This window comes from Vulpes lagopus, chromosome 8 (genome assembly GCF_018345385.1).
Source record: "Vulpes lagopus strain Blue_001 chromosome 8, ASM1834538v1, whole genome shotgun sequence".
NCBI classification, from domain to species: Eukaryota; Metazoa; Chordata; class Mammalia; order Carnivora; family Canidae; genus Vulpes; species Vulpes lagopus.
Window position 1 is genome coordinate 108,835,907 of NC_054831.1, and position 23,939 is coordinate 108,859,845.

At 48.6% G+C, this 23,939-nt stretch overlaps 2 protein-coding genes across 2 annotated transcripts in view; one reads left to right on the forward strand and one right to left on the reverse strand.

The window, feature by feature from the left end:
• Positions 1-17,724, forward strand: part of AMFR (autocrine motility factor receptor) — a 44,079-nt gene extending 26,355 nt beyond the window's left edge. Inside the window, exons 9-14 of the mRNA XM_041765156.1 lie at positions 3,479-3,669; positions 5,664-5,767; positions 10,697-10,831; positions 12,546-12,629; positions 15,306-15,490; positions 16,137-17,724. Of these exons, the coding sequence (XP_041621090.1) occupies positions 3,479-3,669; positions 5,664-5,767; positions 10,697-10,831; positions 12,546-12,629; positions 15,306-15,490; positions 16,137-16,290 (853 nt within the window). The 3' untranslated portion in view covers positions 16,291-17,724. The remainder of the gene's footprint in view (positions 1-3,478; positions 3,670-5,663; positions 5,768-10,696; positions 10,832-12,545; positions 12,630-15,305; positions 15,491-16,136) is intronic.
• A 2,293-nt stretch (positions 17,725-20,017) lies between these two features.
• The window catches only part of GNAO1 (G protein subunit alpha o1), a 173,776-nt gene continuing 169,854 nt past the window's right edge, over positions 20,018-23,939 (reverse strand). The window contains exons 8-9 of the mRNA XM_041765158.1: positions 22,249-22,464; positions 20,018-21,318 (exon numbers count right to left, since the gene is read on the reverse strand). Coding sequence (XP_041621092.1) covers positions 22,277-22,464 — 188 coding nt within the window. The 3' untranslated portion in view covers positions 20,018-21,318; positions 22,249-22,276. The remainder of the gene's footprint in view (positions 21,319-22,248; positions 22,465-23,939) is intronic.

Consider the following 23,939-nt stretch of genomic DNA (forward strand, 5'->3'; position numbering starts at 1 on the left):
TTGAAATTTATTTTTTAAAGATTTTATTTATTTATTCATGAGAGACATGGAGAGAGAGAGGCAGAGACATAGGTAGAGGGAGAAGCAGACTCCCGGTGGGGAGCCCGATGCCAGGCTCCATCCCAGGACCCTGGGATCACAACCTGAGCTGAAGGCAGAGGCTCAACCACTGAGCCACCCAGATGTCCCTGAAATTTTTTTCTTTTCATGCATTAGTAGTTACAAAATTTGCCTCTGAACATTGCTTTTGCTACATCTCATAAATTTTACTATGTTGTGATTTTGTTTTCATTTGTCTCAGAGTATTTCCTAATTGCTCAAGTGCTTAATTTTTAAAATACTCACCTGCTTTGGGTTGAGTGAGCAAACATTAATAGGACCTCTTGGTTTGCCTTACATTGTAACTTTGGTTAATAGGATGGGAATAAGATTGTGGGATAATAGTTGTTTTGTGCTGGTCTCAACTTATTGATAATCAGTTTTAGGGCTGCACTGGCTCCTGTGGTTCTTTTTTTTTTTTTTTTTTTTCCTGTGGTTCTTATTATGACTGCAAGACACCCTTAGCAGTGATCATCAGGAAACTTTGGGGACAAAGGGTTTATACTCAAAGGTCTTGGAAAGCACATGGCACACCTGGAGCCACAGTGAGGTTGTGGATGGGATGAAAGCATGGGCCTAGGGTTCTCCTTTTATTAGGGTGGAGGGTAGAAACCCAGGGTGTCCTGGATTCACTCTTCATTGGTCAATTTAAAACATATAAAAATAGATGGGCACCTGGGTGGCTCAGTCAGTTAAGTGTCTAACTCCTGATTTTGGCTCAGGTTGTGATCTCAGGATTATGGGATCAAGCCCTCTGTTGGGGCTCCACCCTCAGCAGAGAGTCTGCTTCTCTCCCTCTCCTTCTGTCCCCTTCCCCCGCTCACACACTCCCTCTAAAATAAATAAATCTTTAAAAAAATGCTTAAAACACAAGAATAGGAGTTTATTTTTTAAATTTTTTTTTAAATTTTTTATTTAGTTATGATAGTCACAGAGAGAGAGAGAGAGGCAGAGACACAGGCGGAGGGAGAAGCAGGCTCCATGCACCGGGAGCCTGATGTGGGATTCGATCCCGGGTCTCCAGGATCGCGCCCTGGGCCAAAGGCAGGCGCCAAACCGCTGCGCCACCCAGGGATCCCAAGAATAGGAGTTTAAAGCACAGGAAGAGAAAATATAACCTACTTTATCTGGTCAGCTAACCAAAATCAACCAAGAACTCTAAAATAAATTGGGGGGAGGGGGTGTTGCTGGCTCTCTACCTAGTCTTGTAGCTGGCACTGTGTTTATTTGAGATAGTCTTCTTGGAGGTGAGTACCTCAACAAAGCCTAAAACAAGCACTTGCACTACAAAAAGAAAAGCTGACTGTCAGGGCTTATACTACAATAATCAAGGGCAAATGCATTTTAATTTGTGATAAAACTAAATGTGTAAATTCCAGCAGATTGTATAGCTAGGTAATTTGTTTTGATAGATGTCTTTGTAAGATTACAGAGTCCGATGAATATTTCATTACATTGAAGTATCATACTTAAAAGAGAGAGAAATACTCTTTGAATAGAGTATTAGAATAGTCATAGAGAAAAATACTTATCTTCTCTGAAATTTGGTTTCTTTAGCTGGGGAACTCTAGCATTTTATTTTTAAGGCACCTGTATCTGGTTGTCCTCACCTTGGGATTTTCAGGCTATTATATATGTGGGAGGTTTTTGCAGATTACGAAATAAAATTAGGGATGCTTATGAAAAGTATGTCACAGTGTAGCATTATTGGAGGGTGCCCAGGATCTTAACATACTTTTGTAGTCCCACACTAGGCTAATTTTACTGGTGGTATGATTTAAGGGTGTTAGGGAAGCAGACTTTAATTAATTAATTATTACTTATGAGGAAGGGAAGTAAACTTTTAAAAGATATAATCATTTATTTGACTGATATGAATGATCACAAACAAGTACTTTATATATATAGGTGATGTATATTTCAAATATGATAGAATTAGCTGTACACACTCATTATTTTGTCACATTATTATCATAAACTCTTCTGGCTCAAAGATAGTAAGAAGTAGCTCCATCGTGGTGTTGGGGACAGTTTGGGGTGTTTTTTTTTTGTTGTTGTTGTTGTTGTTTTATTTAAACTCAATTTGCCAACATAGAATATAACACCCAGTGCTCATCCTATCAAGTGACCTCCTTAGTGCCCGTCACCGAGTTACTCCCTTACCCCCACCCACCTCCCCTTCCGCAACCCTTTGTTTGTTTCCCAGAGTTAGGAGTCTCTCATGGTTTGTCTTCCTCTCTAATCTTTCCCTACTCAGTTTCCTCCTTTCCCTTATAATCTGCCAAGGACAATTTTGACATGTAAGTACTGATACATTGCCCAGAGGTTCTGGGGATCATCATTGATCATTGGGGTGAGGATCTCCTTTGTAACATTATATGTGCCCATGTCCTCAGATACTAAAAATGACACAGAGGAAGTGAGCCCTTTTTTTATTCAGTCCCTCCTTGTACTCTTAAAGGAAAGATAACATGTTATGGGATGGGAAGGCTCCTTGAGATCTTAGAAGAAAGGTAATATATTATTATAATATAGGAAGGAACTTCACAGATCATTTCATCCAACCTTCCTGGTTTTGTTAGTTCATGTCCCGTTGATGGACAGCATAAGTAGTTACTGTGTCTGACATAATTAGGCCATTGTCATTTCCTGAGAGAGAGGGCAAAAGAGGCTTCCAGCCTGGTTGGGAGAGCAGAGTACAAATAGTAGAGGGTTGGAGAAGCTAAGGTGGTGGGCATAAGGAAGCAGTTGTAAGTAAGTGATGTAAAGATGGGAGTGAGGACATGAGGAGTTGTGATGCTTGAGAAGCTGGTATCATCCTGTACCAGTGCTCTCAACAAATAAGGGGTGTGCTGGAAGGAGAGAGGAGCTTCAGTTAGAGTGAGATCTTTGACATCAAGAGTTTGAAGAGAAAAAGAAAGAAAAAAAAAATAAAAAGAAAGAGTTTGAAGAGAAAGCCAACATTATGACCATGTTAGTGGGTAACCAAAGTAGAGTGAGAGAACAGATTGCTGGAGTAGAAGAATCAAATTCACGAGAGACCAGGGTGTTGGGTGATTCAGCCACATGGATTTTGAAGTAGTCAAATGGAGTTGGAAAGGAAGATGGTGGGTCATGTGATGGAGTCTTACTGCAGAAGGGTCATAACCAGGAAGGAGCTCACTAGGTGACCACGTATGTTGACAAATTAACATTCACAGCAGAACACATTAGAAGTGTATCAGTGAAAAAGGAATGTCAGCAAACATTTCTCAATATTTAAATCTCACTATTGGCAAATAAAAGCTAAAATTGAAACACATTTGCTATATATTCAGAGTGCTTCTGGTGAATTCTCACAAAATATGCTAAGGATATTTTATTTTGGACTTTTTGGTAGCTCCTGCCTTCGTTCCTGGCTAGAACAAGACACCTCCTGCCCAACATGCAGAATGTCTCTTAATATTGCTGACAATAACCGGGTCCGGGAGGACCAGCAAGGAGACAACTTGGATGAGAATTTGGTGCCTGTAGCAGCCACTGAAGGCCGACCTCGCCTAAACCAACACAATCATTTCTTCCACTTTGATGGTTAGTTTCAAGTTTTAAAGCCATACCCGAGGGGCTTTCTCCCCTGACAGGATGCTGTTTTAATTATAAATTGCCCTGTGTAGGCCAGGTATAAATTGGTGTAGGCCAGTTTAATAGAAATATTTTAATCTTAATTGAAAGTGTTCAGTAGGTATGGGTAGCCCCAGGGAGTTATTCTGTGCCAGGCATTTGCTGGATTCTCTGTGAATATGGGAGTGGGGGAGGGAGGAGGAGGAGGTCTGTATATTGACTTACCCATACCTCTGAGGGAGCACACTTAATCAGTTTAATAGTTAACCGTTGCTAATAATTTATTGCATCAGTGTAGTACATAAGCATATAATGCAGTATCATGGAGCAGCCTTTCTAATGAGTACCAGAAGCAGAATCTGAGCTGGAACCTTTTCCTTGTCCATAAAATATGAATGTTTTACCTCTCACCAGTGTTGAAAGGGGTTGTAGTAAAAACTGCACTTAAAATTCTAAAGCCATGGACCTCATGTTAGGAGCTGATTGACTATCTTTCCTTAATTCACATTGCAATAAGCTGTTGTAGATTCTCATCAACTTTGATACCACTAAATTCTTTGAGTTCCTATTTGTTAGTGTAAAACAGGTATCCCTGGAATTTTGTTAGGGGGTGTGCTATTCAAATCTGGGGTTTGAGTTTCCAAGGGTAAAGTATGGTGGGAGTCATGGCATGTTGGTGAGACCCCTACAAGGAGAATCAAGGGTAGTAGGACCCAGTCTCTGAGACCAGGGGATGGGGCTGCTGGAGGCCTTAGAGGCAGCCACTTTGTGGACTTTCAGCTCAGGTCTCTATCAGGTATGACTTTGAAATATGCTGGCAGATCTCACACATGGGGCCCAGCTGTGTAATCTGTTACTTTACGAATTATTACTAAAAACTTGAACTAGAAAAGTCAACTGTTTCTCCCTGGTAAGTACATGAAATAAGTATCTCATTTTTTAATGGGCACATTTTGTTGAGCAAGACCTTGAGACAGCCATTTAGCTTGTTTTTATATTCCATGCCTCAGTACCTCTTCGCAAAGGAGAGAAAAATAACCCTTAAATATGTGGCTTGCTAATAAGTTGTTTCACATCCAGTACTTGGTAGTATTTTGTTGTTGTTGTTTTAAAGATTTTATTTTTTATTTGAGAGGGAGGGGGCAGGGAGAGGGAGAGAATCCTAAGTAGACTCCCTGCTGAGCACAGAGCCGACACAGGGCTCCATCTCATGACTTTAAGATCATGACCTGAGCTGAAACCAAGAGTCAGATGCCCAACCTATTGAGCCACCCAGGAGCCTCTGGTGTTTTATCTTAGGATCCCCTTTTTTTAGGGAAATGAGAGAAGCAGTAGACTTCATGGCACCTTTAGTCCACAAGCCTGTGTCATGGGACTATTTGAAAAGAATTTCGAATCAAATGAGAAAATCAGGGTATTCAAATCAGATGATTAAATAGAAAATACTTCTTGAACATAATTGGGAAAGGGATGTGTCCACATGAGTAATTATTGTGTCGTGTGAAAGAGGAGCACAAATGCCTCTGTTGCAGCAGCTATAGAACCTTGCGAACATTCCTTATCTGCCAGACTGAGAGTGGACTGATGGGTGGATCCAGGGCTACAAGACACCAGGAGAGCCTGGTGGTGAAGTGTTCTGGAACCTTACTGTCTGGCTTCAGATCCTGACCACCATACCTGTATGACCTCTGGCAAGTTATCTAACATCTGAGTGCCATGGGAACAAAACAGCAAGGGAACTGAGCCATCTCTGAGAAGAATAAAATGGGGTTAAAAACAGATGGTACCATGTGAGTTTCTAGACATGATTAAATGAACTAATCTATGTAAAAGCCTTGGTACAAAAGGCCTGGCCTACGTAAAGCCCTCAGTGGAACCAGCTGGTGCCCCAGAGTGGCCTACTGTAGGGTAGACAACACAGGAAAAGGGATCTCTAATCTGTGCTGGGTTCTTGTTTGTTTCAGGGTCCCGGATTGCCAGTTGGTTGCCGAGTTTTTCAGTAGAAGTGATGCACACCACCAACATTCTAGGCATTACGCAGGCCAGCAACTCCCAGCTGAATGCAATGGTAAGGACCACCAACTGCTTCAAGATGGCTAAGAGAGGAGGACGCTGTGCAGCATGTATGCTCCACTCTGGCAGAAGAGTGGGATTTTCAGGGGCGTTTTCTATATTCCCTGGGACCGCTTAAATTCCTGTGTTATAAAATTTGAAACTGCTCTGGAAGCCAGCTTTTTTTGCTTTAGTTGTGTGGCAGATAATTTATCCTTTTCTGAGCACTGCTGTGTTCACTCTGTTGGGATCTAGGCCTATCTTGGGACTCTACTTGATTTTAGCCAAAAGTATTTGGAGGCTTAGTGACTAGAGAGCATGATGGGCCTTTTATTAAAAGTTGTATTAGGCCTACCCAATGTGTTTTCCTGACATCTGTCCCCACTCCTCCCCCAAATAAGGAAGCACACACACATCTGTGGGAGTACACCTGTATACCTTGAGATATGGAGGCATGTGTGCTTTTGGCGCAAGGATATTCTTCAAATAGTGTTTGTATTCTTTTAAAGCTTTGTCATCTGGTGTGTATTTTTGTTCTATAGAGTTAGAGGCTTCGTGTCATTATCATTGCAATTTAGTGTTCACTATGATACTAAATGCAGGAGTCTTAAAATGCTAATAACTACCTTAGTCCTGCTTAGGTAGCCTCTGGCTGACCTGGGTAAGCCTGGTTAGTACTTCAGAGCATCGCTGGTTCATTTGTTCATTCATTCCTTTATCTTAACATATTTATCAAACAAACCTGTCCTGAAAACCCATTTCTGCGACAGGCACTGTGCAGTGTAAACAGTCGCATGGCACCTGCTATATAAACAAGGTGAATGTGGGCCCTACTCCCAGGAGGCATGGATTCTGGCTGGGAGACTGATTATAAGCACAAATAAGTGAGCTCATTGCTGATGCAGTGAGTGCTCTGAAGGGAATAAGGCTGGCGATGTGGCAGTGGTGGGGGTGGTAAGGGCTATTTGAGGGGAGGCATCCAAGGAGTTCTCTCTTAGGGGGTGATACTTCAGCTGAGACATGAAGGCCGAGAAGGAGGCAATTGGGGGAAACAGAGGCAGTGGAAATTGTAGGTGCAGAGGCCATGAGGCAAGAAGGTGCTGGAAGCAGAGAGGTCACTGTGGTTGGACCTAGCAAGTCAGGGACCAAAATTGTGATGTAAACTGAGCTTGCAGGGCCAGGTCATGCAGAGTTATTAGTAGGCCACAGCCCAGTGTAGATTTTATTTATTTATTTGAGAGAGAGAGCACGACCAGAGAGGAGGGGCAGAGGGAGAGGGAAAAGCAGGCTTTCTGCTGACGTGGAGTCTGACATGGGGCTCCATCCCGGGACCCCAAGATCATGACCTGAGCTGAAGGCAGACGTTACACTGACTGAGCCACCCAGATGCCCCTCCAGTTTAGATTTTATTGTAGAAGTATTGGAAGGTTGTTCAAGGCCTTTTTCCTCCCCCAAGGGATGGACAGGACATTTAACAGAATGATTTGCTTCTGGGAGACTGGATAGTGGAGGAGCAGAGGTGGAGGCAGTGATCCCAGTTAGGAGGCTGCAGTAGTGCGGGTGAGAACCATGGTAGGGGGACCAGGACATTGGTAGTGAAAGTGAGAAGAAGGGGCAGCTTGAAAGCACTTGCTGAGCAATGAGCTGGCAGGACTAGACGACACTTTGCTTTTGGTGGAAGGATGATGGGTGAGGGAGGCAGAGAACGGAAGCTGACGTGGTAGGTTGCAGTGAAGCCACCCAGCAAATTTGGGGGCAAGACGGGGTAGAAGCAGGACTGCAGACTGGGCGTCAGCAGCCCCTCCCACTGGGCGTGAGCCCTCCAAGTGGGCTTGCCACGTCAACATCTGCACCTCGCTGAGCAGATCTAGCTGGAGACACGGACCCTTGGGAATTCTGGGTCTGTAGGTGCTACTGGAGGCGGGGACCCAGTCTCTTTCCAGGAGAAGATGTAGCTCACCAGGAGGAGAGGACTCAGAATTCTTAGAAAGTAAGGTCGGAGGAGGACACGTTGGATTCATCAGAAAGGAGGTGGTTGGTTAGCTGCAGAGGAACAAGTGGTTTCTGTGGCCTGTGGGATTGGCTACTCGCAGTAGATTGGAAATGAGTGGGAGCTGGAGAAACAGACTGTGTTGTAAAGGGGGCGGAAGGATAGAGGTGGTAGCTCCAGAGGGTTATGGTATCAGGGGAGTTTTGGTTTTTAAGATTTTTTTAACAGGCCATTTATACACAAGTTTCAGAAGCTGTGGAGAAGGATCCAGTGAAGTCATGCCCCCACTCTCTCCTCCATACACCCAGGCCCCTAGGGTTGTCATTTTGGCTGGCTTATGTCCCTTACCATGGTTCCTCTGTGTCGTAGCAGAGGTCAGAATTTCCTTCCTTTTCACCAAGATTCCATTGTCCATGTAGATCACATTTTGCTTATCCATCCTCCACTGATGGACCCCTGGGTTGCTTCTGCCTTTTGGCTCTTGTGAATAATGCTGTGATAGGCATGGGAGTATGAATGTCTCTGAGACTCTGCTTTCATTTCTTTGGAGTACGCCTGGGACTTTTTTAAAGATAGAATCAAAAACATGTTTAGGGTGTGAATGGGAGTGATCACTTTGAGAGGGATCTCAGAAGTAGAGCACAAACAGGAAAGTAAAAATTGAAGAGCAAAGTCCTTGAGCTGGATGGTGGGGTCGGGAGCTGGAGTGGGAGAGATGTTTGCCTTGGTTAGCAGGAGGAATGGAGGTAGCTCCAGCAGGTCACTGAGATGTGGTGTAAATAGAAGGCCTGGCTCATCATAACCAAGAGGTGGGAACCACCTGAATGTCCATCAGAGGTGAATGGATTCTGAAAGTGTGAAATACTAGTCTTTAGAAAAGAAGGAAATCTTACCGTGTGCTATAACATGGATGAACCTAGAGGACATTATACTAACGAAATAAGACGGTCGCAAGAAGACAAACACTGCATGATTCCACTTAAATGAGGTGCCTAACTCAGTCACTCTTAGAATGGTGATTGCCAGTGGCTCAGGGAGAGGGCCCTGGGGAGGTGCTGTTCAGTGTTTCAGTTTTGCAAGATGGGACATTTCTAGAGATTTGTTGCACAGTAATATGCCTATGGTGCGCACTACTGTACACTTAGAATTGGTTTAAAAAAAATCATAGCAGGGGTCAGAATTTCCTTCCTTTGATTAAAAAAAAAAAGGAAGGCCTGGTTCCTGCTGGCTCTTGCTTCCTGGAGGAAGTGCTCAGCCACTCAGCAGAGTATGTGAGTGACTATAATGGGCATAGATGGTCTGCAGTGTGGCAGCCTAATGTGGCCACCCGCCAGCCTGGCAGGCTCTGCGTGTGTACTGCAGGGTCTGGCAGCTGTGGAAGCTCTGCACATAGATTATCTCACCTGTTCCCTAAAAAAATCAGAATCCTGGGCACGTACCCTCTAGGAATAAGTGGAAGTGTTTAGAATTCTCAGGCTCTGGCTCTGCTTCTTCCAGCTCCATGACGGGTTGGAAAAGCCTATTTTTAGCACAACAAATGTACTGGACCCATACATTTTTTTTTATAAAGATCCAATATTGAATTCACTAGATTTTCTGGAGGAAAGCTTTGGTCTAGTCAAATGAATCTTGAGCATGTTTTTATTTGGGAAATGAGAGGGAAGCTGTTTAAGAGTAGAGAGGAGTGTTATCTGATTATTGAGATTTTTGTGGACTCCGTTCCACTTAACTTTGATACTTGCCCTGGAGAAAAAAATAATGGGCTCTCATTCATATAAACCATGAGGGGTCCTAGGCGTGTGGGGGCCGTGGGTCCTGCTGCTGGACTCTGCTTAAGCAGTCTTTCCCTCTGACCCCAGACGCTAAGCAAAGCTTTGTGCCTGTTTTACCCTGATCTCTGCTCTCAAGGCTCTGATGTCGGATGCCTCCCCCGCCTCCCATAGCTGTGATGCTGTGCTCCTGAGGAGCTGGCACCCCAGTAGCCAACTTCCTTGTGCTTCTAAAGCAATCACCTTTTTCCTGCTCTTTTCTTATTTTGACCCCTGGGGCTTTTCCATGAATATAAGCATTGTAAAACGAATATACATACATGAAAAACTCTGAGCCTCTTTAATGTGAGTGTGGGTGGTGGTGTGCTGAGCCTACACACCGGCTGCCGCTCACAGCTCTACTGGACTCTTAGACGTTTCTAGAGTGCAGTTTGAAACCTACAGCTCTAGTGTTTACGTTCTTTTTAATCTTTTTTTTTTTTTCTGATTGTGGTGTAATTTACATATGGTAGATTCACCCTTCATTGTATCCAACTGTGCATTTTGTCAAACTCATACAATTGTGTGGCAATCACCATACTTAAGATCTGGAACAGTTCCATCTCCCCTCCCCCAAATGACACCATATCCCTTTGTAATCACTTCCTCCCCAGCCCCAGCCTCTGGCAGCTACCTACCACCAATCTTCTGTCCCTTTAATTTCGCCTATTCTAGAATGTTGTATGAATGGAATTCTGTAGTACATAGCCTTTTGAGCCAGGCTGTTTAACTTAACCTAATGCATTTGAAATTCGTTCATGTGGGTTTGTATCAGAAGTTTGTTCCTTTTTGACGATTCTTTAAGAATGCTTTTTGTTTTGTTTTGTTTTGACCTGAGTTACACCGAGCTTTAAAATGAGCACTTTTTAAAACTGGAATGTTCTAGTCGAGCCTGTTTTGGGATCCAGCTGTATTTCCATGCCCTTTTTTATTTTGAAATTGATGCTATCCCAAGTTACCTGTTTGGCATCCTGGAGAAACTCCAGAAGGAGTGAGATTTGATGGGGATCACAGACTAGAGGGGCCCCTTGCCTGTGTTCTCAAGGCTGGTGTCAGGCTCAGCATCCATCCAGAGCTTGCCATACACGATGGCGCTGAGCAGGAATGTGGAGAATGAACGTTGCCACCGCCTCCTGTATTCCTACAGGCTCATCAGATTCAAGAGATGTTTCCCCAGGTTCCCTACCATCTCGTGCTGCAGGACCTCCAGCTGACACGCTCCGTAGAAATAACAACAGACAACATTTTAGAAGGACGGATTCAAGTACCTTTTCCCACACAGGTAAGTTGGGGTTTGATGTGTGAAAAATGGATTTTGTCTTAACAAAGATTGAATCCTGTAGATTAACTTCTTACTTCCTTAATTGAATATCATTCATGATTTGATGAAGGGTTTCTATGAATTTGCTAACTTTCTGAATTTTATCTGAGGACTGACCCATCCAAGGGGTTTAGATTAAGATAAAGATAAATGTACTGGCGACACTGTTCTGTACAGATAGGCAGGCAGACGTGCCTGCCCAGCCAGTCTGGGAGGTCCTAGCATTGGTGCTTCTTGGACAAGGATTGGCAACCTTCCCTAAAGGGCAGATAGAAATATTTTAGGCTTTGTGAGCCACGCAGCCTCTGTTGTAATGTCTCAGCTCTGCCACGGTAACGCCGAAGCAGCCGTGGACAATATGTGAGTGGATGTGCCTGCCTGTGTTCTAGGGAACATTTACTTACAAAATAGGCAGAAGGTGAATTTGGCTTGCAGGCTATTGTTTGCTGACCCCCAGCTCTCAGGAGGTAATGCCCTCTGTCCCTGGTTGGTTTTTCACATTGGTACAGTTTTCCATTAGGTGTGTAATAGCTGTGTGATGCTTGTACTCCTATTTTAAAAAAGGTCAGATTTCCTGGCCGATTATATAACCTCTTTGAGTACAAGAAGTAGTAACATTTTATTTTAAATTTTAGTATGGAAGGGTAGTTGACAAACAATGTTATATTAGTTTTAGATATATGACATAGTGAGTTTGACCCAAGTATTAACATTTTGAAGTAAGCTTTCTGGCAGGCCCAAGGGATCATCTGTATATGACCAGGGAGTCATTTAACAAGAAATTATTCAACTTCATGTATGAGGATGTATGGAAATCTGTTATAAAATCCTAAAACTTGAGACTCTTTCAAGAGAGCCTGGAGTTTGGAGTCACATGGGCTGATGTGGGACATAGCTTATCTATCTTTCCCCATTTGACCTGGTTGTTGACTTTGGATTATCCAGCAGCAGACCCTAGGACAAGGTCAAGTGCCATTGGGTCGTTTGGGAAGGTTCCAGGACACACAGAAGTAGGCGGGGCTGGGAGATAGGGGAGGGAAGGTGGCCAGTAAGTGCTTGTGAGAACAGCTTACTGTCATGGAGGACAAGAGCTTGATCCCATTGGGGACCTCTGGAGGGGCGGTGAGTGGGGGTGTTTAGATACCACTTCCCATCAACTGTTGGCTGAGGGCCGCTTGAGGAGGTGGCATGCATAGTGACCTCGTGGAGCCAGAGTGAGTTCTCAGGAGCAGCACAGAAACTGGCCAGCTGGCGGGACCTTTCGGGGACATGGGCAGGGCTCCAGAGCCTCCGTGGCATTGGCCAAGGTCTCAGACTGGCTAAAAGAAGAGCAACAGTACCCACTTCACAGGGTGTTAAGCTAAATGAGGCAGACATGTTGGGTTTCCGCAAATGCTCAGTCAGCATTACCTGCTGTTGATTTGTTTGTGTCGTGTGGTCGCTGTTATTGAGGAGAACCTCAATTGGAGCCAGGTGATAACCCAAGCTCGGGCCTCAGGCTCCCCTCTCCTCACTTTGATCTTAGTAGCAGCTTCATTTCTTTGCTGCCACACACTTTGTCAAAACCCAGGCAGCGCTGGGGACAGAGCTCCCTCTCTACCCCCACGTTTTCCCCAGCTCTGTTCCTTAAACCCTGAGCAGCTCTATACTGTTTGTGGTGCTATTTCTCTTGCAGCGCTCAGATGGCATCAGGCCTGCATTGAACAGTCCCGTGGAAAGGCCAAATGGAGACCAGGAGGAGGGAGAAGCTTCTGTGCAGGTAAGATCGGCCCCTGAGGGGAGAGGGTTTGGAGCGGGGGGCAGTTGTGTACGGCCTGCAGTGGTCTCCAGTCCTGCCTGTGATGTTCCTGAGGCCTAGGGCAGGGGTGTCAGAGAAGGCCTTGGGCCACATTGTCCCAGTATTTTGGGTTAACAAGCCAAGATGTGCCCACGACATGGCCTGCCTTTCCACCCAGGGCCATGGAGGAGAATGGAGTCATGCTGTCCCTGGGCCAGCTTGGCTACCTTCAGTTTGAGCACTAGGACGGGCAGAGGGAAGTGGGGTCCAGGCTGGACCCAAGGTGATTGGACATCTGTACCCAGACGGGGACCGACTGGGGCTTGGCTCTCTTGAGCTGAAACCATCAAGGTCTTCTTCCCTACACTTCACTTATCAGAACTTGGCATTTCCAGGTGCTTCCATGCACTTCATGCAAACGAGACCCTCAGACTGGTGTGGAGGTGGGGAGGGGTGTGGTTATGCTGGGAGCCGGCTCTGAGGAGATGCACACCTGGGTGACTCATCCACCCCTTCCACAAGCAGCTCCTCTGTCCTGGTTTCCAGGGCAGAGGTTCCTGTCCCCGTCCTGGGGGTTCTGGTTCATACCCCTTATCCGTAACTCCCATTTGCTAATCAGTTATCACACTTTCAAGAAACTTTCTTAAGATACTGGCAAAACCCCCAAACAACCCTGTCTTTGTGTTCCTGTGTTTGTGAGGTGGGGCTTCCCACACACGGGGCTGGGGTCCAGCACTGGTGCTGCCTTGTCCACCAGTGTCTCAGGCTCTTCTTGGAGCAACTGCTCTAATGGTTCAGTGACATGGAAGCTCCTTTCGCTTTGCATGTTTTTCCCTGCAAATAGGAAACCGTAAAAACTAAAACTTTACAAATCCGTTGCTGAGATAAATTTTTCATACCCAAATCCATATTTGGATTGGGCAGCATTGGTAAAATGGTGCCTGGCTTTTGAAGAAGGGATTCAGTTTTGCATTCCCGCGTCTTGGATAGCTGGCCCAGTCTAGGTTTGAGTGCTGGGCTGGTTGGGGGCTCCTGGGGGTGGAGCACGTTCACTTTCTGTCCCCATTCACCAACTCTGGTTTTATAGTTAATGTGAAGATTTCTGAATTTTTTCTGGCACAGTGAAGGGAAAGTACTTACTTCACAAGGAGCGTGCTATCTAGCGTTTTCAGCCATTGTCAAGAAGTAAGAAGTCCTTGGGTCACAGTCTATTAGCAAAGACTTCAGTGTAGCTCAAGCATGGCATTAACTGCCAGTACTGGATGCAGAGTCGTCGTGTGTCCCCCGCCCCCCCCCCCCCCCCCACCGCCTGCGCTCAGGCTGCCTTAGAAGCCTGCAGGCCTGGGGCTGGGTGTCTGATCCCTTCCTTCATCTCCTCCACTCACCAGCTGCTCTGTCTACCTCCTCCAGAGTCAGGCTTGGGAGAAGGGTGGGTTCACTCAGGCCAAGTGACCCCAGCATGTGTGTGTGGGCATCACAGTTATCCTATAGACCAACCCTCCCCCCCCCCCCCCCCCGCCGCCACATCTAGCACCAGAAACCCCAACTTCGGCTGGCTCTTTATGTTATGACCACCCCTACCTTCATGGAGGCTGCATCACCTTACAGGCAGTCCTTTGGGCAGAGTCTGTTTCAGCAACCTCAGGCTGGTTCCTTCCTGCTGGACCCACAGCTGTCCCTCAGGACACACAGGAGGGCCTTACTGTCACACGTTGAACTTGCTCCCGTCACAGCCTTTTTTTTTTTTTACCTACCACCAGCAGATAGTACCTTTGTCTTGAGATTCCTTGGGTGTGTCAGTCACCACCAGTTCCCAGGGCCCCCAAACTACAGAGAATATTATATTAGTCTGGAATGTGGCTCTCTTAAAGTCCCCTTACTTGCTAGGCTGAAGGCAGGGAAGGGTGGTGATGGTGGGTGACAGTTAAGTGCCACACATAGGAAATCTTACAAATGGGCCAATCTCTCAGCCTCTTCCACCTCAACTCCTATTACCTAGAGGCAGGTGCTGGGCTGACCCTGGCCAGCCTGGGCCCATCTGATAGCAGGAACATAGATGGTCAGGCACCCCCCTAAGTGTGTGGGGCACCTGGGCATTGTTTTAGTGTTCAGAGCTTCAGCCAAAACAGAGAGTTCCATTTTAATATCTGTCACACAAGGAATCATGTGATTTATATTTGTTTAAAAAGATCCTTAGAATTTATCCCTTTTAATCTGTCTACCTCTGTTTTAAGAGTCAAGTAAAGATGTAAAATTTTTGCAGTAAATGCGGTAAGACTTGTTTAAGTTTTAGAGCAATTAGTAGAGTTGAACAAAACTTCCCAGAATACAAGCTTGGAGTTAACTTTATTATTTTCTGAGAGTACAGTGTCAGGGTGCCTGTGTCTTTCACACTGGTAATCATGTATAATAAGCCTTGCTGATATCGAATGTCTGGCTCAAGTCAGGTGCTGTTCTTAGCGGTGCATAAGCCCCTCGCAACAGCCTGCCCTTCAGGAGTCCACATGAGCCATTATATGTATGCTGGTGGTTCCCCACCTGGCAGCCTGTCTCCCCTGGGTCTTGAAGCACATCATTTGGAGCACTTGGGTTGGGTGGGGGATCTGCTTGGGAGGGTGGCCTGTGGTCACAGCAGTCCCTTGCTTCCTGTGTGCCCAGACTGAGCGTGTGCCACTAGACCTCAGTCCTCGGCTGGAGGAGGCCTTGGATTTCAGTGAGGTGGAGGTGGAGCCCAGTGAGGGGGAAGACTTTGAGGCCCGGGGGAGCCGCTTCTCCAAGTCTGCAGACGAGAGGCAGCGCATGCTGGTCCAGCGTAAGGATGACCTCCTGCAGCAAGCTCGCAAGTAAGTTGATCTTCTGGCTCTTGCTCCTATAAATCTTGAGTCACAACTCAGTGGCCCAAAGGCCCTCGTCACATCAGGCCCACATGGTGCCTTTTTGAACAGATGGCCAACATTGGATAACCATTATAATCATTCAGATTCCCAATCTCTGGTGGAAAACCAAAGGGTCCGCACCTAACTGGTAACCTCCAGCAGGCTGGTGCTGCCGGTGATCTCCTGTGGTTGTCCACACTGTACCCATGGGCCAGTGTGACCTAGGCCCGTTGTGGTAAGGAGTCTGATTCTCTGGCCTCCCAGAGGGAGCACTGTAATTGTGTTCATGTGACAGACTCAGGCCCCAAACCCCGGCCTGGCCACTGTGCCTGTAGCGGAGCTTGGGGTGTTCCTGCGGGTGGCCCATCGAGAAGGAGGGGCTGAAGAGCCCCCGGGCGGGCCTTGTCCCCAGTGCCCAGAGCTTCTGCTCCTCTGTCCCGGGACAGGTGTCTTCTTCACAGCCCACTGCTGAATGACCGCCTCACGGAGGCTCCTGGGAAATGGGGAATCACAGATGAAGACGCAGCCTGGGTCTTTCTGCAGGTCGTGTTCCAGAGCTTCCCTCGTCCGTCGTCCCTTGTCCCTCACACGAGTCCTTTGGGCTTTTTTGTAGGCGTTTCCTGAACCGAAGTTCTGAAGTTGAGTCTGCCTCCGCCTCTGAGAGCTGCCTCACATCAGAAGGCACGAACTCCGACCCTGTGACCCTGCGTCGGAGGATGCTGGCTGCAGCGGCCGAACGGAGGCTCCAGAAGCAGCAGATCTCCTAGCGCTCACTCGCCGCTGGCCCCAGCAGCGCGGCCGCAGAGGCCCGGGCCCCCCGCTGTGTGCCAAGGGGCTCGGCCGCGCTGCGCTGTACAAAGCATGTGGTCTTACTAGTGTTTGGACAGCTGACAAACTTAATCCTTTTTTGTAATACTTTCTATGTGACATTTCCCTTCCTTTTAGAAACACTGCACATTTGAACTCAAGGCATGATCTCTGGTGTTGGCTGGACTTCTTGGGGGTGGGGGTGACCGAGTGGAACAGGGCAACCAGAGACCCCGTGGCCGGCGGCTCCCGGGCTGCTGCTGCTCGGAGAGGGCATGCGGACGCTGCCGTCCTGGGCTCCAGATCTGGCCGGCAGGGCGGGGGCGGCTCCGCTGAAGCACCACGGGGAGCGTGCGGCCCGGCCTGACTCCACCACCGTGTACAGCCCTTCTTGGGTGGGTGGCATTGAGAACGCTACGGAGGCCAGGCCCCTGAGCCCCCTGAGCACCTCAAGCGCCCCCCAAGCCTCCAGGCCGTAAGGGCATCTTGGAAAAGTCACTCTTGGTTTGATAGGTGGAGCAGAGGAGGGGGAAGGCCAGGGCCAGAGAGTGGGAGGTGGTGACCGGCCATGTCCCCAGACATCCAGAACTGCCCGCTGAGCCCCTTTCTGTTCATGCCGGTGCTCCTACAGCTCACGAGTGCCCCCCCGCCCCCCCATCCCCATGCATCCGTCCCCACTCCCGGTTTCAGGGTCCTCCACCCACCCCAGCCATGGGGGCTGAGTAGCAAGCTTTGGTTTCCAGTTTCAATTCCTTCGTCAAGTAAATTAGGCAATGCCGAGGCCTGTGGGTCTGGTCCTTAGAGAAAATGAGGACCTTAGGAAGCAGGCCAGTCACTGTTAGAGGGCTTTCTTGGAGAAATAAAGATCTCTTTTGTATCTTTCTTCCCTGGAGCTCTTCATTTTCATCCCTTTGCTCTTGTTGGTTTAATTAAACATAGAAAGGTAAGATGTTGAATCCACCTGCCTCGGGGCAGACCCAGGTCTTGAACCTGTTCTTCAAATTCTTCACATCTTTAACTTTCAGGACTTGAAACACGCAATCACAGGCTACATAGTTCGGTTTTATGTCCTATTGGATTTTTTTTTAATGTTTTAAAGCATAGTTTTATGGTAGTCCTTTTGGGAAGAATCCAGTATTATCTAAAATTATTGGCAAAGTAAATGTATTTTACATAACTGAAAGTTTTTGGAATGTTGACAAGTAATTGAAAAGAGTGATAAGTAAATGTTTAGGCCAAGATAATTTATTTGAATAAATCTTTCAAAAGCCTTACCTCGAAATGCTGTTAGTAGATTTCTGTGATTTTTTTAAAAATTGGTTTTGTTTTGCTGAGAGCATAGCTATCTGTTTTTATTGTAAAACAATAATAATAATAATAAAAGGCAAACTCTTCTAGTGTGTGTTGTGTGTGGCTGGAAGTAAGGTAGTTTTTTTCAGAGGGGCCAAATTAGTTAGGTCCCACTTTGATTTTATGTGAACCGTTTTCTGTTGGAAACCGTTGGAGGGTTTTTTTCCCCATCCTTCCCCCCTGCATTTTGTACACTTTAAAGGTGACCCTGATTCCATGTGTTCTTAGGTTTCAAATGAGTGAAAAGAGGGAACGGCCTGGAGAGAACTTTAGAGGGTCCGGAGACCTTGGAATACAGCCGTAAGACCGCGATCAAAGCGGAGACCTGCCTCCCATAGCTGAGAATGACCCAAGGAGAGAAGTCCTCAAGTCATCCTTTGATTCTGCACCTGGATGGTATAGGATCCTGGGCACTACACTGTCTCTTGGCTTGTGTCCCTTCTTGGGGGCATCTGGGACAGATGCTAAGGGTGGTGGCAGAAGGCCAGGCCAGGGTCTTCTGTTGGGTGGGGTCCCCATCCCATGGTATCTTCTGAGCCGAGGGCACCCGTCCTGTGCTTAGCCATCCGGGCCCAGAGCTGAGGCCAGGCTGCTGGTTCGCGTTTGTTAGCTGAGAACGGAGTGGGAGGTGCTGTGGTGAGCGGCGGTGGAGGTGCCGTCGCGTCCTCTCTGGGCTCTAGGCAGTGGTCTATGCTGCTCCCTCCGTTTTCTTATGGGCCCTGTTTTGTTGCTGTGTTAGGTTCTCATCAGTCCCACTGCCCCCTCCAAATTTTGAGGATTTTATGAACCACAGGATGGTGGCCCTTTTGGATGTCTCACTTGTGCTGCTGGTAGAAATCTAGGTGTCCAGGTGGCCACGTGGACCCAGTTTCCCACCGGAGCTGTGTCGACAACGTGCTGTCTTCTGCCAGCAGACGTGGTCCTCGGGGTGCAAAGCCAGCCGAGCGCTCTGCTGAGCGGGACACCGCAGGCGCGGCAAGCCACGGCCTCCCGGACCTGCTGGTCGAGGAGTGCCCTCCACCCACCTGCTCTGAAGGCCCTGTGTCACCTAGAAGCCTCCAGCTCCTCTCGTCCCCCTTACTCCTGTTAGGTTAGAAGTGGTTCCAGCCCGACTGCTCTTTAGGGTCACTCGAGGAGCTTCTAGAAACTGATGCAGAGGTTCTGCCCTCATGCTCCTTGTTCTAATTGATTTGCCTTTCCGTGTACTCTTTACCCCTTGCTTCCTGACTTCCATTTTAAGGAAGATAAGGCCAAGAGGCCTGTTTTACCCACCAAACTCCTTAGAAAGTTAGGAAAGAATACTGCTAGAATAGAACTGGTTTTCAGGGAACTTCGAGCAGACAAGGTCACAGCATCCTTTGACCTGTGTCCTGGTTTGCCCTTCAGGCCAGTGTCCTGTCCAGTTGTGGCCATGAGCACAGCCTCGCCACCACTGGAGATGATGTGGGCCTCCCCCTGCACACAAGCTGGGGTGAGGGTTGCTGGTGGGAAGGACACGAGAGGCCGCGGGAAGGCCAAGGGTGCCCGGCCAGTTCCTTACAACGGAGGGAGTTGGCCTCTTGTTATTCCTAGCTCCGTGCCATGCTGTGCACCTCTACCGCCAGCCCCTCTAGATTGAGGCCCCTGGGATTGCTAGCCGGGGGCTCCCCAGGCTAGTAACTGCCGCTTGCTGGCGTGTGGAGAGGAGACCCTCCCCTCTCCCCAGCCGGCTGTAGCACCGGCTGCTTGGCTAAGAAGTGATCTGTGGACTGGACACAAGGACTTTGCCGGGCTGGGTCCCCTCCGGGTCCCAGTCCCAAGCGACATGCTGATTATTCCAACACCAACCTGGCAAGCTAGTGGAGAGGAGGTAAGACCCGGAGCCTGTAGGAGAGGAGAACCCTGCTTGTGCCGGGCTGCGCCGATCCGTTCTCCTGATTGTCCTGCGGTGGGCTTCCTGGCCCCCCTGGTGCAGCAGGAGAGGCTTTTAAAGGTGTCCAGGTGGATGGATGTGACCCCTTGGTGTGGAAGGCCCAAGCAACTTGGCCTTGTTCTTAGGACCACCCATCCTTTGGCTTTGGTGGGACCACTGACTGGCAGGAAGAAATAGGACCAGGTCTTAGCACAAAATTTGGGGTTACCTTCTTTGCCCACCCCCCACCTTGCCCATCTGCAGGTGGGGAAGGGCCCATACCTGGGCCTTCCTTGCTCCCAGGTGGCTGAGCCCAGCTGGCTCCCCTCGGAGGGGGTGGAGGTCCTTATCTGGCCCCTACCCACCAGCCTCCCTCGGCCTATGGCCCAGTCAGATGCCTCCTTCCCTCCTGTCAGAATGAAGGCCGAGGGTGAGAGACTCAGGAATACAGACAAACATTCTCTTTATTGAGCTACACATGAATTTTCCATTAGTCAGAGAAGTAGACTGGCAGTGTGTAAGATATCACAGAAACCTCACCGATTGGGAATAGAAAGGCTTAGAAAGACCCTTGGGCTTTTTTTTTTCTTTTTTCCATTTTTCAAGTTTTTTTTTTCTGTATTTTTAATTTTTTTGTATGTTTTGTCTTTTCGCCTCCTCTTTATCTGAAATGGCCATGACTGATCTTCTTCAGCAAATAGTAAGTCTTAAAAGTGACACCGTGGAGAGGTTTGGGGTTTGGATACTAGTCGAAGTAGAAATGACATAGGACTGATCATGAAAACTGGCTTTCATGTAAACACTACATTCCATCTGTTTTTAAAATTTTTTTTGTTTTTTTTTCCATGTTGTGGTATTTAAAAATTTTTTGTTGTTGTTCTTTTTATCTGCAGCACAAACATCCCCACATGAGAAGGAGCAAACACAGGTCACTGAAACAAAGGAAAAGGTGGAGAGGGGTGCACACACACAAAGGGAGCATCCATCTGAGAGACTGAGAAGCGAAAATGTCAAAAGGAAAAAAATCCACAACCCCGTTTCCCAAAGACAATGAAAGCCGATCTGGTATGTGATACATAGTGCTTACTAGGACAAAAATAAAAACAAAAACTAAAAAAATCATAAAGGGAATCTATAGGAAGGAGTTTGGCAGGAAAATCTTCTATAGGGCTCGATTTATATGTTTGATCGGTAGTCTTCCTGGCAGCCACTGGCCAGTGAGAGCTGTGCTTTTCTATGCGAACCTGGAGGGAGCCTGGGGTGGGCTGGGGCACGTGGGCGTGGGCTGGGGCGCTCTGGGCAGTGCAGCCTGAGCCCGCTCCCCAGGACCCAAGCCCCCAGGAGGGGCGGGCAGACAGGTGGCACTTATGCAGGTGCGCTGGGGGGGGCGGCCCTCTACACTGGGGATGGTTGGGGGTGCAGGTGCAGATGTGTATGCTGCTTTATTTCCAAAAAAAAAAGAAAAAAGACAAATATGGATGAAATGGTGTTTTCCTTTTTCCTCTTTTTTTTTTTTTTAAGCTACAAAGCACATGAGAAATGTTCTTTTTTTTCCTTTCAAATTCTAAATGTAAAGACTCAACTAAAACCAGATTCTACAGCATTCTACAGAAATACACAGCCGTCAGTCACTCTGGGGTCGTAGGTTGGACAGGGGCTTGACACAGAAAGGCTGTGTGTCTTACAAAGGCCAAAAGGTCATGCTACCAGGAGGTGAACGCCAACAGCAAAGAGTCCGGGAAGCAGTCTGTAGAGAGAGAGATAAGGGGTCCAGTCTGACCATTTTCTTTGATTTTAAAATCCAACCAACCAACCAAAACAAAACAAAACAAAACAAAACGAAACAACCCTACAGTGTTTTCCATAATATGGGGGTAGGGCGAGGTGGGGCGGCATCAGGAGGATCAGGACATCCAGGGTCCTCACCTCCCCCCTGCTCCCTCCAGGCCCTTCTCTTCTCCAGGGGCCTGGCTTCGGCTCTGCAGGTGAAGGGCAGCCCTGGTCTCAATGTCCCCGCCCCTCAGCTGCTTCTAGAAAGCAGGCCAAGTCTCCCATTCCTCCGACTCTCGCCTTTGAATAAAGAAAACTCAGGAGACAGTGGATTGGTCGGAGCAACGATTCTTCTAAATTCTTGACATGAACAGCCACCGCCGCCACCCACAGGAGAAGCAGCCTTAGTTTTCCTCTTGTTGGGAGGAGAGGGTAGGGAGGTGTTTAGGGTGTTGGCCATTTTTTGAAGGGCTTTGGAATTTGTGGGAGAGCAGGACAGAACTGAGAACACGGCTTCAGAGGGGCCGGACTACTGCCGGGCCTCCCTTTGCCCTCTGCTCATAGCAGTGGGTCATGGAGTAAGATCACGTGGCTGTTCTTAGAAGGATGGCCTCCCAAATCAGACCCCCATCACGGCGTGTGTGTGAGTGCGTGTGCACGCCGACACGTGCATGCTCATGTGCTATTCCCGAAAATCCCTGATGATCTATGGGATGGTGGTCAGTTCTGTCCGAAGCTCTTTCTAATTACAAACTAAAAAGAATTTTTTAATATATATTTGTATATATATAATAGGTCTTGTTATACCTTTTTAAAGTTTATTTACCAACTTGCATTTGTTAGTGGTGTGTGTGTGTGTGTGTGTGTGTGCACGCGCAAGCTTTTCTGTGAGTGCTGGAATCATTACCAAATAGGTTGCTATACAGGACAAGAGGTCAGTACAAGCCGCAGCCCCGCAGGTTGTTGGCAATGATTATGTCGGTGACGGCGTCGAATACCACCTGGATATTATTCGTGTCTGTGGCACAAGTCATGTGACAATAAATTTCTTTGTTGGGTGAGCGGTTTTTGCTTTCAAATTGTGCTTGGATGTAGGCGGCCGCATCCTCATAGGTATTGGGGCCTGCAACGAGACAACAGGGGAGAGGCCCCGTGAGAGCCGTGCGGGGTGGGGGTGCTGGGAACTCCCGCCGGAGCCACAGGCCATGGGGTTCCCAGGCAGCAGGACCCGGCGGGCAGGCGCAGAGGCAGCTGTGGCCGCACCTGCCCCAAGGTGTGGTTGCATCTTACGTGAAAGATGGAAAGAAAGCTTCGTGTTCGCCCAGCTCTTGCCTTTTCAAGGCCTTTCACTCTGTTTTCACACTGGACCTACCCAGGCCCCTGGGGGTGCACGGGCCGCAGGGCGCCCCCTTGGCTTTCTAGCAGAGCACACCGAGGCTGGGGCCCAGGGCTGCCATCACGACACTCACCCGTGGTCTACACCAGTCCTGCTGCTTCTGAGAAACAAGACAGTGAAGTCTGATGGAAGCGCTCCTGGGAAGGGGGTGACCCGGGATCGTGGTGTCCCAGGGTGTGGCGGGTGTTGATCGGTACCCGCGCTCCTTTCTTGAGGGCTTCCTCTCCCGAGGAGCCCCTTGGCAGGGCTGGGACGTGGGAGCAGCGGTATCCCCCGGGTGCAGAGGTTAAGGCCTGTGCAGCGTAACTGGCCCGCTGCCCTCCATGATCCCTTGGCCACCCCCTTGAGCCTGCCTGGGGCCTGGCGGGGAGACCTGTGGACGGTGTAGGGGTGCCCGCAAAGAACCAGCTATACCCAGACCTCTGCAGCTCTGCCCCGGAGGCAGCTTTCAATTACCATGAAACATGGACCCACCTGGAATTGCCTAAAAGTCCATCAGAGGAAGGTGTCCCACCTTCCTGAGCGTGGCTAGGATCTGGCCAGCGTGGAACCCATCCGACCTTTCTCCCCCGGCCCCAGCCGCCCCCCCTCCCCGCCCATTCTCCCGCTGGAGGGTGTGAGTCACAGGGGCAGATGGGGCCAAAGGTAAGGGGGTGGGGATGTTTTTGAGGGGGCTCGGGGCAGAGTCCCCTCCTCGACTCCACTGTGGGCCCGGCGCCAAACGCCAAAGTGCCCGGAGTCTGCGGTGAAAACCTCAAGTCAGTGGCACTCGAAGACTAGACCCGGCCCCGCGGTGGACCCCATCAGGGAGCGTCCTGTCACAGAGGCCAGGAAGGGCACTGGGGAGGTGAGAAGCCCATGGGGGCGCCCCAGCCACACGGCAGGGGTGCCCAGCGGTGGCGGTCACTACCCTCACACGGTCCAGCCACCCCTTAGAGCTGCCCCCGGCCCCTGCCCCCTAGCTCGCTGTGTGTCCCGCAGGCCTTGGCACCCCGTGGCGCCACCGCGCTGGTGATGTTTGTCACCCATCGTGGTGAGGCGTGAACTCTAGCTGGATTCCTCTGGAGGCCCTGCAAAACTCTGTGAGGTTTCCCAGATTCAGACCGACTTTCTCTGGGGCGCCCAGAGCCCTACGCTGCCCAGCGCTAACACTCACCAGTCCGTGGACCCTGTCCCAAACTGCGTTCCCGTGGGGCAGGACC